The 15,768-nt window shown below is 41.0% G+C and overlaps 1 protein-coding gene across 1 annotated transcript; it reads left to right on the forward strand.

Moving 5' to 3' along the window:
- Positions 1 to 8,989: 8,989 nt before the first annotated feature.
- Positions 8,990 to 10,267, forward strand: foxe3 (forkhead box E3). The gene has a single exon (XM_061078743.1). It carries the CDS (start codon positions 8,990 to 8,992, stop codon positions 10,265 to 10,267), a length of 1,278 nt encoding a protein of 425 aa, XP_060934726.1.
- The last annotated feature ends 5,501 nt before the right edge of the window (positions 10,268 to 15,768 follow it).

The raw sequence follows: 15,768 nt of genomic DNA on the forward strand, positions 1-15,768 counted from the left end.
TTTAGTCAGCCCCCAGAAACAAACAGTGATGCATTGGTTCCGCGATTCTTCTTCCTCTTCTCTACGCTTGTGTGGCCGCCTGCAAATGTTGAAAGTGAATGCTGACATCTAGTGTAGTGGAGTGTGTACTGTCACATTCATACATAAACAAACAAATTAATAAATTAATGAATACTATTATTTCCAACACAACTTTAAATCAATTTCCAGTCTGCTGAACCGATTATTTATTAATTAAAAGCAGCACTTTAAGTACAGCTTTACAGTACAGTTTGCTATTCACCCATTCACAAACACACATTCATACAGTGCATTTATGAGGGGTTCAGCATCTTGCCCAAGGACACTTAGTCATGCAGATGGAGAAAACTGAGATCGAACTGCCAACCTTCCCCTTAGCCAGAGCCGTCCCTAATCCATGAAATGTGGATAGATGGATGAATGGTTGGATAAACGGTCGATAGATAGATAGATAGATAGATAGATAGATAGATAGATAGATAGATAGATAGATAGATAGATAGATAGATAGATAGATAGATAGATAGATAGATAGATAGATAGATAGATAGATAGATAGATAGATAGATAGATAGATAGATAGATAGATAGATAGATAGATAGATAGATAGATAGATAGATAGATAGATAGATAGATAGATAGATAGATAGATAGATAGATAGATAGATAGACAATTCAATTTTAGCTTCCCATGTCATCTTTTCTCCTGCAGTAATGTATTTTTAATCCTCCAAGTTGTAAATAAAGTAAACAAATGCATGTGGGGGCTACATAATATACGCACAGCTTTTGGATTCTGTTGTACAGTTCATGTACTGCATGATTGAAAAATAAATGTTAGAGAAAGAATGCAACATTTGCTCTGCGTTGACTTCAGGTGACGTGGAAATCCACAGTTGTTCTAGTAACCACTAGATGGGTGTAAGAGTCTGCAGGATCAGACCAGTCCTCACCACCGAGTCGTTGGAAAGCTGTGTAAACACTGACCAGGTAACTACACCATCACAGTATTTACAGGGATGAATCACTGATATGTAGTACATGCAGGCAATACTCTGCCCTGTCCATCTAACTTACATGTGTGCAATTTGGGCACCCTGAGGGTACCCACACAGACACAGAGGAGAAGTGGAAATTCAAGCCTTGATTCTGATCACTGTCATCCATTGGAGATGATCACCTCTCATGTACATGTACCTGCATGTGTGCATCTTCATCCCGTTTGTGTGCACATCAGCTCAGCAAATTCTCTTACCTGTAAGTTTACTGGGTGACTGTGTGTACAAGTCTTAAAGGACATAATGGGTGCTGATCCCACCGGTCTGAGCTGGTCTTGGACAACAGGGAGGACAATAGGCGGAGAGTGGGTGTGGGACTGGGTGGTAAACACTGGTCAGGTGCTTCTGTCCCAGGTCCCGTCCACGGACATGGATGGTTAAACCTCCAGGGCTAGAGTAGGAAAACATTGGTTGCTGAAAATGTAAAGTAATAATTTAACAGGAATTTAACTCTGTATCCTTCACTATCTTGTAATATGTTTTACTTATAATATTATTTTTAATTAGATGAATTCTATTTTCTATTCTCTGGATAACATGACCTTTCAGCTTTAATGAATCTTGATGATGAAGGTTGAACATTTACATTTGGCACAATAATTGTAATTATGTGTGTGTGTGTGTGTGTCCGTCTCACTTTATCAGCCTGTGTAAAGGCCGGGTGCTATCGTCGCTCTGCTCTCGCTCAGTGTAATAAAGCCTTGAGGCAGGCTGCTGTGTGTCTGCATGCTGGCTGTCCATCTCTCACCACCATGCAATGCCACGACCAGTAGCTGCTCTGAGGTGAACAACTGCTGCTGTTGATGATGAGCCCGACAGAAGCAGCGTTCACTCCTTTATTTAGATATTGATGTTTTGTAGCTTTTACAGTATAAACCTTTTTATTGGCGTCGCGGTTTCCTTTTACTTTTCTCTGGAGTAAAAAGATGAGATTGAGTCCAAGACTGAGGAGCTGAAATGAAAGAGTGAGAAGTGCACGCTGAAAGACAGAAGTATAGAGACACGGAGAGGCTGAATGAGGACCCTTGTCTCCTCTCTGAGCCCACCTCTCGTGCCTCTCTCTCTGCTCCGAAACTCTGACGTCCGATGAAGGATCCGTCTATGTCACTGTGACCTCACTGATACTCGCTTTTGCCACATTTCAGGGCGATAAAAATGTGAGATGAAACAACTTAACTCGGTGTTTTGAGGGAAGTGAAAGAAAATTTGTGTTGCGATCTCCTAACACATGTATGAACACATGAATGCACACACACATGCAAACTCACACAAACCAGCCGTGCAGCCCACACACCAGACCCTCTTCCCTTTGCGGTAAGCTGTTACTCATCACTACCCAGTCGGCCAGTCTGGTCCACATAGGCAACCAGGAATGCCTCGGATACACATCACCTTATACAGTAAAACCAACAAACAGTATTTGCAGCATTTAGTTGGATATCTGAACAAAATCCCATCATCCTAAATCCGACTATCATGCATTGGCTTGTTGGTACATGTAAGTAATCTCATAAAGTCCTCTGACCACTAACTGGACCAAATAGTTTACGCTTTTAATGTATTTAAAATCAATTTTTTACAGCCCATATCCACAATTTGACTCAACAATCTAAGAAAACATTTTAACAAGGAAAAATGCTACAACCTCCGGAAGAGTCACAGGTGAGTGATTCCTCTCCCAAGACGGACAGAAGTGAAAAAGACGTCACATGTACAAAATGACAATATTTACAACAATCATGAGTTGCAGCCCAATCCAATACAATTGGAGGAACTGGGGGACCACACAAATAAAACTAAAATGCCTCCCTACTGCTCCTGAGGTGTTGTCCAAGTGTCTGTGACCCGAAAGGATAAATTTACATCATTATCATTAGCCTAAATGTCTGCTGATCTTCTCCTGCCTGGAGCCATGTTCACGTATGCACCTATGCACGCACACAAGCTCTGGCCCAAGGGTGCGCGGTAGCATTGCGAGCTCCAGTAGCAGCGCTGCATAGCTGCAGTTACTGCTGAGTATCACTGATTTCGTCAAGTGCTCCTTCTTTCTCTGAGTTATTTTGTCATGCTTATTGCAAGCAAATCGGTACAAATTATTTTATTATTTCGGATTGAGTGTTGTAGTTGACCTCCTGTATTAATTTCCTGTTCTCTCCATAGAAACCACACATAACTATAATTTATAATGGAACAAGAAGAAGACTGTAGACTTGCCTTGTTTCATTGAACCTCTCTGATAGTGCACACTGTCTAATCGTGTTCCTACTGGACATCTTGTAGTGGTTGACAGTCAGAATCTGGGCAATTCAGTCTCTAGAAGTCATACTTCAAAATAGCTGCATAACTGCTCCAAACCCAACCTGAGCCAGCTCCATATAAGCTTTATCAAGATGGAACATTTTGATCAGGATCCTAAAATACAGAGGCTCTGTTTTTTCTTACTCTGCAGCAAAAACATTTCAGTCCTTTCCTGGGGTAGAAGTGCCCTTTTATTTCTGGCCACCTCACCTCTGAAGAGCAGACAGGTGTATGATTTCATGTTTTTGATCTTAATTGTACCAGTGGCCCTCGCTACATGAAAGCGACCGAAGAGAAATCTAGGCACCCAGCCTGAAGCTTCCAGTGTTAAGTCAGTAAGCTTCTCTGTGTTAGCTCACTGTGGTGAGCAGCGGAGAATAAGGACAGTGTTTACTTCTTACCTTCATTAAATCTTGGCGGCTCTACTGATCATTTAATTTCACACAAATTTCCAAATCTGAGCACTTTGGTCGTATTCCTGACAACAGCAGCAGCTTTATAAGAATGGAGAAACGACAATACCCAATAGTAACTATGAAAATGACTGATGTAAGAGTACATGTGTAAAGAAGAGTTGGATTATTCTCTGTATTTCTTAGAAGATGAAAAATGCCTGCAGATCAGTTGATGCTCTATCAAACTTTTTATTTTACCTCCCAGGACCGCACTTATTCAGCTATAAGAACAAAGGAGAGACACCATACTTATCTGTTATTTTGTATAATATTAAAATTGTATCATTATAATGTGTATTTAAGCAGTATAGTTAGGAATGTAAACCCTTATAAAACGTTTTAATTGTTTAAATTAAATCTATTTTATCTTACTTTATTTATCTTTATTCTAATTTTAGTAGTCTTTTGGTAGATTGGTCAGGAAGGGCCTGTGCCCGAAACGTTACCACCTGGTAGGTCAAATAAAATATTTCAACTTGCGGGTGAACGTTCCCGACATCTGGTTTTTCTTTGCCTCTGTCCAGCACCTCAAGTTTGGATGTGCGTGCTGTTGTATCCTTTCTGAACTTAATTTCTTTCCTATACCTCATGTCCTCATAGATGGCTGAAAGCAGTCTCAAAGAAACACCACAGCCATCAAATGTCCCGAAGGCTCGTTTTCCACCTCATGCGTGTGCCGCTCACCCTGCTAATTGCTTAAAGACAGTGCTTATCTTCTCAGGATGTGACCTCAGCTCGGTGTTCACTATTGAGGATGAACCCTGCAGCATGCCTGCTTGAGGTGCTGGATGCTGGGGGATTTCCTTACATCAGTGCAGGTCAAAGGTTCATGTTCCTCAGCGAACAGAGGATTGAAGAACTGTGGCAGCTTTCGATACCAAGTAGAAAAAGATTCTCAATGATTCATGTTAAATGTGGCATGTGTCATTAAAACAAGGCAGAAAATAACAATAAAGTTAAAGATACTTGCACATGTTGCTTCGTGATATATGAGTCTGTGTCTTTTGTACTCGTATCTCTGGGCCAAGCACCCATGTGAATTTTTGCGAATGAAGGATGAGCACCCTATAAGCAAGCATGACTGGCTGCGTGTATGTGTGTGTTTGTGTGTGTGTGTGTGTGTGTGTGTGTGTGTGTGTGTGTGTGTGTGTGTGTGTGTGTGTGTGTGTGTGTGTGTGTGTGTGTGTGTGTGTGTGTGAGAACCATGTGCGGTGCTTTAGCAGGGCAGTGTAGCGTGCAGTGCAGGAGTGAGCAGAGGCGGCCCTGTCCAGCGCAGCCCCAGCACCCTGGTAATCCCTACGTTTTCAGGAGCCCTGGCCCGTACTTGATGAGCTTGAGTAAGAAAAAGGTTGCACTCTCTCGTGTGTTTCTCTCTCTCTCTCTCTTTCCCTTTCTGTCTGTCACTCTTTTATTCCCCCTGTTTTTCTCATGCCCCCCCAGCCGTCCCCTGGAGCCACTTTGCGAATGAATGGAGCCCAAGTGTTTGCTCAGCAACTCCATTTGTCGCTCTGTCCCTTTATATTTCTCAGGATTTCAAGGGGAAGAGAAGCTGCAGACCAACTACCACCAGAGAAAACCGTACAGAAAACTGGAGAATATGTTAGGGAATGCACCGCACATCCCTGCAAGCGTGACTTCAAATGCACAGACGTAGAATGCATTCTGCAATTTTGAAAGACAACTCAATATTTAGGATCACCAATGAAAAAGTTGGTTTAAGAGAAGCACAAACATCTAATGCCACAACGTCTTACTGGGATTCTGTCTGTTATAGAAGGTGCAAGCTCATGGTTGAGATAAAACTTTGGTTTTTGCTTCGTACTTTTAGTTTTCTGTATAGGAGCAAGCAAATATATAAAGAATTTATCCAAATAGAAACTGTCTCTTTTTTAAGTCATTTATCAAATGTATCCTTGGAGAAGTCCTTTGCTGTAGATGAGGACTTACTAAATGTAATTTATTTTATCTACAAAATTCATCAGAACATGAGCTGGATTTTAAAATATATATGTTGGTCTATAAATCATAATTTATTCAGGTGATAATTTTGTTATTAATACCAATATACCAAAACCGCATATTCAGACTAATATGTTTTTGGCATTGCCTTTCATTTTCTATTCTTTGATCAGGTTTATACATTAAAATAGGGTTAAGGCAACAGTTAGAAATGCTTAATATACCAGTTTAGACAATAATGTATGTTTTTTTGCAATAAAGGAATATTACAAGATAACAGCTGTATTATATAATAGCAATACCACCCAATTGTGACTATTTATCATGATTCTCACAGGATGAAATTTTTTTTATAAATTTGAGGATATAAAGACTTTTCATTCCATCATTGTAATTGGCTCGTGGCTCTTACAGGATAGAAACAGGCCTATAATTTGGTAGTAAAATAGCAGATATCAGACATATTTATTTTATAGTAACACTCTGTGAAACTGGAGACAATCATTCACTAATATATGCACGTGCATGTTGGTTCATGGTTGTGAAGAACGCTGTGGGTAAAAATGGTAAACACACTGAGCACAGTACAGGACGAGGGTACAGGGAGCGTTGAGGTGTGTATAGGGGAGACTCTGGGCGGGTGGTGGGGCGGTTCGGGAGGGGAGGGGATTAACAAGAGGCCGCAGGCCCCGAGGCAGAGGGCCTGTTTCCTGGCCTGAGCCCCTGTTTGTCCTGCCTGACCTGACAGCTCTGGGGGCAGATCCTGCTTGGATACAGTCCCGCTCCCACGCCTGTCTGAAGCTGTTAGCCATGAGTAGCTAGCCGGGCTTAGTGTCGTCTGAGCTGCGGCCGGGTCGGGTCGGGGGGGGGGGGTCCAGTCATCTGTGAGTGTGGAGGTGGAAGGGGGGGGTCGGGGGGCTACCAGGCACTTTGTGTTGGTGGACCGAGGGTGTCGGGGAAACAGTGAGCAGTTATGACTAATGACTTTGGTTGGATCATTTTTGCATCATCCCTGCCAGAGGGACGAATAACAATAGTGTCTCAAATATCAATCATGAATCAATGAACCTGTATGAATGCAGAGGCTCAAATTGAGGATAAATTAAAGGAAACGTAAGCATGGAATTAAATCAGGTGTTTGGTCAGTATACGTATGCTTTATTGTCAAGAAATAAGGGACTTTGACATAGATTCTCCATCATTCTTCCTCAGGATATTCACTTTTTTGGTGTTTTGATAATGGTAGATGAAAAAACTAAATTTATAACTTGATCTAAAATCTATTAAAAGTAATGAAGTAGATCTGGTGACTACAAAGGTTGTGGTATATGATGCACATCATTTTAAGACCCATTAAGCTACAATGTCCCTTTCGTCTTAGTGTATGGAAACTACCTAATTCATTGTTTTTCAGGTTATCCTAATTTGACATTAGGCTCATAAGCATCCATGCAACTTGAGGCTATCCTGCTGCCTGCTGGACTCAACCCAGACATCGTGGTATCGCATACGACAATCCTCAGCACCTCTCCCTGTGTTGTGTTGTTGAAAGTGATGGCAGCAGGTCACCTCAGTGTGTATCTTACCCTTTGTAATTAACTTCAACCCTCCATTTGCCTAAATAATCAATTAGAAGCACCATGCTCATGCTTGTGTTTGGAGGCTGTTGTCTGCATACCAATTGTCAGGGAGCTATGTTTTCACTTCGAAAATCCATAAGATAACACCTCTCCTCTCCGGGCCAGGGCGCTGTTTGATTATCACTCTCCAAAAACGAAAATGAAATGGAGGGATATTTACTTTTCTTCCCCAAAAGCTTTGATAGCTCAATTGCTTGTTTTCAGTGGCTTGTTATTATTTTTCAATTGGTGGATTGGCAGTTGGGTTGTAGTAGCACAGAGCAGCTCTGCGGGTGTTGTTTCTGCCCTGGATAGACACCGAGCTGCAGCTGAGAGCCCGGAGAGGACAGCAGCGCGGCAGAGTCGGAGACAGAAGAGGTCGTCGATGGATCTCTGTTAAACGTTAAAGGCTCCAAATAGCAACCGCTGTGGTTTTCCACATCACTGAGGCCGGTTCTATCAGGAGCCATATAGGCCAGTGGATCACTCCTGTAGAAGGCCTGTGAAAAGCTTCCAGATTCAACCATTAAATTGATTATGATATTTCAACATTTTATTGTGACATGGTGAGAAAAGCTTTATAAAACACACATGTCTAATATCTTTCTTAAACATGTATCTTATGTTGTAAATAGGCTATGTCAAATTGAGGGACATAAATGAGGGGCGTTCCTGGAATATTTCCAATCTTCGAGGCCAGACGTTCCCAAACCTTTCTGCCCCGAACCCCAAAGTAACTGTGCCAGAGACTTGCGACCCCCATTATCTCAAAGGATCTTCATTTAAACGAGTTCATAAAAAAATAATTTACGTGCACATGTTTCAATGTTTCCTGTGGTGCTGTCAATTTAACCTGCGGCAACTGATGCTGTCGCCAATCTGTCATAATCACCTCAGGGGCCACGTGGAGATGAAGGAACTCTAAGATGTTATTGATTATTTGTGTGTTAAGTAGTTTAAATAAGATATTTTGTATTGTTTTAAAATTGTTTTTGATTTTAGGAAATCATCTCCTAATCCTCACCACCCTCCTTCTGTGTCTCACACTACTCAAGGGGGTTCTTAGCTGAGAGAACCCCGGGATATAATGCTTTATCTGCACTGTTGAGATGACAAAAGGCTGTTTTGTAAAATAAAGTTTTTTTTTTAACTAAATCCTAAAATCCAATTAACCTCAAGACACCAAGGGACAGAAAACGAACTACAATAAGACAATAATAAAGAATACCTCAAACATTTTACTCCACAACTGCAAAATCATGTACTTTAGTGTTTAACATGAAATCACCGTATATAACTGATGGGTTCCTGTGAGTCAGAGGGAATATTAAACTTTTCTTCTGGGCTCTGTCCTCCTGCCTCCATCGTCACCAGATAGCCAGTGGCGTCATTCCTGCCCTGCCTTATAAAGCTGTCAACGCCTTTCTCTCACCTGGACTGACACACACAAGCACCAGGGCAGCACAGTCTGGGCTATCACTGGACAGAAGAGGACCAGCCAGTGCCTGACTTTTCTTTTTATTCGGGTATTCCCCCCCCCCTCAGCTGAAGATTTGGAGCCTTCACATTATTTCTTTTATGAATCTGGCAAATTACTCTTACTTCTCTGGCATGTGCAACATGACCGCAGAGACGCAGCACTCGCCCGCCGAGGCCAGTCCTGTCGTCCTGTCTCCAAACGTCAGCCTGGACTCTCCGTTGGCTCCTGCACCCCCCCTGATGCTGCAGGCCCGGTCCAGCAAGGACAACGTTCTGATCAAGTCCGAGCCCAGAGGAACCAGCCCCGGCGCGGAGGACGGAGCCGCCCTGGGCCAGACCGAGGAGCACCTGCCCACCGGGAGCCGCCGGAGGAAGAGGCCCGTCCAGAGGGGGAAGCCCCCCTACAGCTACATCGCCCTCATCGCCATGTCCATCGCCAACTCCCCCGAGAGGAAGCTCACTCTGGGGGGCATCTACAAGTTCATCATGGAGCGGTTCCCCTTCTACAGGGAGAACTCCAAGAAGTGGCAGAACTCCATCCGCCACAACCTCACCCTCAACGACTGCTTCGTCAAGATCCCCCGGGAGCCCGGCCGACCAGGGAAGGGCAACTACTGGACCTTGGACCCGGCCGCCGAGGACATGTTTGACAACGGGAGCTTCCTGAGGAGGAGGAAGAGGTTCAAGCGCACAGATGTGAGCACCTACCCCGGGTACATGCAGAGCTCCAGCGCCTTCACCCCCACCCCAATGGGCAGACCCTCGTACCCCAACACCCTGTACGCCGGGATCGGGTCCGGTTATGGCTCCCAGCTGACGGCCACATCCCCGCATCACCCCGCCATGCTGCATCACTACCAGAGCTCCGCAGGGGTCGGCCAGGGACAGCCGCGCATGTTCAGCATCGACAACATCATCAGCCAGCAGACGGTGGTCCAGAGCGGCCCGGGGGGGGACCTCAGCTCCCAGGGCCTGGGGCTGGGTGGAGGTGACCTGGGCAACATGACCTCCAGCTGCTCGGTCACCGGCACCGACCCGTCCGCCTGCTTCCAGAGCCAGGCGATGAACCCCTCGGGGAACATGCTGGGCAGGAACAGCGGGAACATCGGGAACATCGGCTCCAATCTGGTCGCCGGGTACCCCTACTCATCCTCGGCCTCTCCTCCGAACCTGCCCGCCATGACCCAGTCCGGGTTCTCCCCGGGGAGCTCCCAGGTTTACTGCTCCGGCAACCGGCTCTCCCTGCCGGCCCTGCGCCCGGGCTCCTGCGCCGAGCACACGGAGCAGCTGCTGGGCCTCTCCAACCCCATGAACTCCTACAACAACACCTACATGAGACAAGCCAACTTCGCTTCAGGGTTAGACCGGTACATGTGAGACTTTAGCTGCGAGAAAGGGTCCAAACTATTCACAGAAATATGGGTTAAATAGTGCCATATTGAAAAAGATGCCCATTGAGTCCATGCGTAATAAAACACAATGAGGCCTGAATCCAAACATAAATGGCCCCTGTCAGCATGTTAATGTGATATAATATATATTCCAAAATGTCTTACATCGCTGAATGGTGCTCCTCAATATACGTATCTGTAAGAATTCATTTGACTTTTTTAAAAGTAGAAACGAAATGACTCACAATGACCGAGCCTCAAGCAAATACATTCCTATTTTAAAGGTGTAAAGCCATTTAAATCCGTTTGACACATTCCATGACTGTATGTCGACTTTAATGTTTTTTATTGTGACACATTTCGTTCATATTTCCTGGGTTTTAAAGTTCGTTATATTATTCGTCAGTTGTTCATTTTCATGTAAATAGTTTGTATAAAAACTTTAGTAAAAGACAAATGTTTTTATTGTTGAAGACAGGTGTTCTGAAAATAAATGCATTTTTCAATAATTGTTGTCTTTATTTTTTGACTATTCAAATGTAATTGTAAGTTATTCCGTTCCAGAGGGCTGATTCAAATCGTTTTTCTTATATATATATTGCTCCTCTGATCAGTAACAACTATCATTTGTGTAAAGTTTATTCAGATTTTGGCTACAGGACTACAGATCTGAACTGACAATAAGAAATCACATTTAGACAAATAAAGTCTTATTATAATTAAGTGTTGCATCCAGCTTCAGATCTATAAATACAGGCCTATGGTTAGACAAATTAGATGTTTGATGTTAGGCTTGTTCACTTTGACGAAGTTAACACAAGGCATGTGTGTCACATATATTATGGTATTAAAAAACATATTAAACAATTAAAGCAAATAGACTATTCTGAGCAGAAAATGTGTGAAGGTTAGAGTCAATAATTATAAACGAATAACAACATTATCTGTATCATCATCTCACTCCTCAAACTGTAAAACACAAAAACATTTATTCAGCTTTAACTTGGTTCAAAACCTGAATTTAAGGCCTGTGATTAAACACTGTGAGAAATTGTCTTGCATGTACAAACAACAAAAGTAGCCTGTATATTCTCTGCTACACTTTTAATATAACTTCAGAGATACTAATATTCATAATAATCTTTATCACAGTTTAACTTGCAGGTTGAACAGTAACAGCTAAGAGTTTTGCCTTATAATTAGTTTTTGTTTTCCACTTAAAAATGTCTTATTTAATTAAACTTGTTTTGTTGCTTTTTTCAGGATCCCTTCAGCAATAATCATTGTATTAGAAATTCTCATTTCTAAGCTTTTTTAGTTTTTTCTTTCATGTTCCTTATCTTATACGACAAATGGTTTTCTGATACAGTATTTTTTATGATATTTGTATGACACACTGGTGTAATGAACCAGCACTTCAGTGCACCTCTACGGACAGTACAAGGTAAGATCAAATTAAGTTCTTGCCAGAAACAGCATATGTTTTACATAACTTTTAGTTCTTCTCTCTAAATTTTAATTCCTCGTAATATTTTCAGGTTGATGGTTATGGAAACACACGTAAATATTTTGAGGAGCCAAAATAACAACAAAAAAACAATGAAAAATCATGGGTTATCAATCTATTTATCAACAACTACTCAGATTAGAATTTTTTTTATTAGTTTCCTGTTGAAAATGAAAAAATCAACTGAACATTCATCATTCAAGTGAATTGGATGATGTGCAACATGAAGTAATATTCCAGATTGGTGTAGTTGTCTGAATTGTAAAGCAAAACCAGAAAAAACACACAACTGTTAAAAACAAGTCAATAAAGAAATGGAAATATAAAAGGATATTGTGACCAATCGTTAACAAGAAAATAACTCCTCTGATATAATTTGTCACATGCAGGTGATCAGCATTTTCATCGATCCATGATGTGACTTTTCAAAACCATGTGTAAGTTGCATCACGTTTACAGGTTGATGAAAGTTGCTGGTCTGAGGACTGTTATGAATCAGATCAAATCCTTGAGGCCACATCACATACAGTCGATGGGCTCCATGCTGCCTTATGTGCACAGAGAACCTGGAGGAAACAGCTGTTCCAGGTCAGAAGTTTCCACCACTAGATGGAAGCAAAAGCAAGAAGATGTTGAATTTTTGTCACTCATAAAATATTGGCTGGTTTTGCAGTTTGTAAATTTGTTGCAAATAAGTTTTTCAATCAACTAACCAGATGTCAATGTTCCAAATGTTCATTTTGTAGCAATAATGTGGCTGTCTGGCTCTATAAATGTCAACAAATCTAACACAGTCTTAACCTGCAATTATATTGCTATTAAATCTTTGACTCTAGTTTTATTTTTGGTGTAGCCTTCTTATCTTCTGCTTCCTATTCATCGTTAAATTAATGATTTCATCATGTTGTTGTGTTGTGTGAGTTCAATAAACGTTTGTTCCGTATATGAAGAGTTAAAGGTTATAGACACACGGGCAAGAGAGAGAAACATTTTATTTGGGGGAAAAACGTTTTGAGAACTGGTAGAGATTATGAAAAGTTTTCAATAGATTTAAGAACCTGGTGAAAGGTTCTGTATGTAAGATTTAGGTGAAAGTAATTCAAGTGATGTTTTTCACTTGTGTGATTCATCTAAATTGTACAAATTGTTATTTTCTCTACCCATGAATTGGGCCTTCATATTTAAATACTTCATTTTTTTATGTCGGGAGCAGGTCCTCTCTACGGAGGCCAACATGTTTTTTTACAGTAGCCCAGACTGGACAAACTAAAAACATTTTGAAGGCTGCCACAGGTTCTCGTTCATGTTTGGAAGGAGAGGGTGAGGTGAGGGGTGTTCAAATGCAACATGCAACTCCACCACTAGATATCACTGAACCTTTAAAGGTTTGTCTCTGTAACCTTTTTCTTATTTACTCACTTTGATTGTGAATCACTTTATAACTAGCCCCTCTGAACAGTGCTATACACTTTGCTTAATTTCTGATTCTTGTGCATTTCATTAAATTAAGAATTGCTATACTTTACATTTGACCTTGATAGACAATATAATATTAAACAAAGACAATATTTTCCACATTTCCTTCTGGATCACATTAATATGGAGGGACCCCATAACTGCCATTTGACTTAAATTTGATTTGCCCATTTCTTGTTATCTTAGCATATCTCCGCAGCTGTTAGTTATGCCACCTCATTCAAAACAGTTTGACTATTTTTCTAGTTTTTCATGGGAAGTGACTCTTGCGTCCAATGCCATTAAATTCGAGAATTACTACTTTGCAAACGCCAGGGGGCGCGTCAACCCCACAAACTGCTGTGACAGGAAACCTTACTCAAAGGCAAATGACGGCTCATTAATTGTCAGCCTTTGAAAACTTGCAGAACCTGAAAAACTATATTCAGCTGATTGCGTTCTTAAATTTGAATAATAAAGGGATTTTGATTTACTGGAAATTATAAATTTAAATCTGAGAAACTACACAGTCTTCCTGAATAAATATAAACGATTTTTTTTTAATAATCTAGTTTAAAGACTGAACGAAAAATAGGCCTGTGTATTTTTGAATGGATGACGTAGCCCGTGTTTTACTGTCAGATACAATATTGGTTTCCAAACAGCAAAAACATCAACAAGTCTAGACATAAATAATTACAGCTTTGATATCCAAGATAGACATCCCATTATTATGTGATCCACATAACAGGAGACACTGTGGGAGGCAAAGTAAACAATATAATACATCAACAAATAAACAAATAAACAAGCAAACAAATAAAATACAGACCCTGTGCCACATAAAGGCATCACAATAAAAATATGCAATTATATGAGGCTGTAGTGAGACGTGGAGAGAGTGTAGTCCCTGCGGGGCAGTTGACAGGAAAGTGTCAGGATCTATTTCAGATTTTAAAAGGCTTGTGACAGGCAGGTCAGAGAGGAGGACACACGGCTCAGTCGGAGCTTCTGCTGGGTATTAACGGGGCTGCGTGCTTCACTTCGACTGGATTCCTCAGTGCAGCAGTCGTCTTCTTCAATAAATAAAAAAAAAAAGCAAAGCAAATACAATGAGGATTGTAGTTATAGTATAAAAAGGTATTTTAATGACAAGCAGCAAGATAGATAAGGCGCTGATGTAATGCCAGTACATTAACTCTACGGTGCAATGAACTGGAATGTCCCCCCTGCTCCAAATGAGCCCGCACACATTACGCACACGTTACACCTTGTCATCTGGCCCTTCTCTTCTGACGAAGACGAATTGGAGCAGGTTGCAGAGGACTGTGCCCTCGTGCACCCTGCAGAACCATGCAAAAAATGCACATGGATAATGTTGTGACTTTTTGACAAGGAAAATACAAAACCCGTGAGAAGTGATCAGGGAACAGACGACGGGCCAAAATATTTTATACGGAGAAATTTAAAACGAGCTAAATCAACCATTTTGTTAGGGACCAGAGGAGACGCAGACATGACCCACAAACGGGTGCAAATAAAAGTAAAAACATATAAATTAAACGTCAAACAAAGCAAATATGGCAATATCGTTTTATATGCATATACTCCGAGAAAATATACATTTCAGAATTTACCAAATGCATCATGTTTGAAAAGGACCTGATAATAATAATAATAATAATAATAATAATAATAATAATAATAATAATAATAATAATAATAATAATAATAATAATAATAATAATAATAATAATAATAATAATAATAATAATAATAATAATATACTTTATAGGGAATAGGGATTATATCCCTATAAACAAAGCAACGTTAACGAGATTTGAATACTAAGTATTGTGTTTGCTGGCTGTTTAATAAAATCATCATCGGTGAATGTGCACCTTATTCTCCCACACTGAAAATAAAAAAAATTATGAGTGACATAATTTGGTCTGTGAGACATCATTTGTTTTAAATGCATTTTTACACATATTCCTATTTTTGAACAGTGTCGGTCGATAATATATTGATCAATAGAGTAAATGTGATTTCCACAATACCAGATAAATGACAACTCGAAATTATTATATACATCCGATCAACCGACGAGAACCACAGATTTGTTGTTGTTTATTTTTAACTTCACTTATTTCAAACCAAACATGATTTCAAGAACCATGATCTGATATTACTTGCTGCAGAGCAATCGCATCCAGTTCCTGGTAACGGTGACTCAAAGACCACGTGACCAGCGTGGCCCTATAAATACCTTTTGAGAGCTAAGGAGGATAGTGTGACAAGTCTGGCTGGATACCTACCCAATCCCGTGCGTAAAAGACATTTTGGAAAGATACTTGGATTCACAGAAGTAGCTTTATAATCTGACCCACAGCACAAACCGATCGCGGGCGGAATCAATTGCAGACTGAAGACAACTGAAGTGTGTGTCGGTGCAAGATCGATGATCTCCGATTGTCATTTTTACGCGTGAAAACCAAGAAGTTGTTCGCTGGATGAGGACCTCG

This window comes from Limanda limanda, chromosome 9 (genome assembly GCF_963576545.1).
Source record: "Limanda limanda chromosome 9, fLimLim1.1, whole genome shotgun sequence".
In the NCBI taxonomy this organism is placed as follows: domain Eukaryota; kingdom Metazoa; phylum Chordata; class Actinopteri; order Pleuronectiformes; family Pleuronectidae; genus Limanda; species Limanda limanda.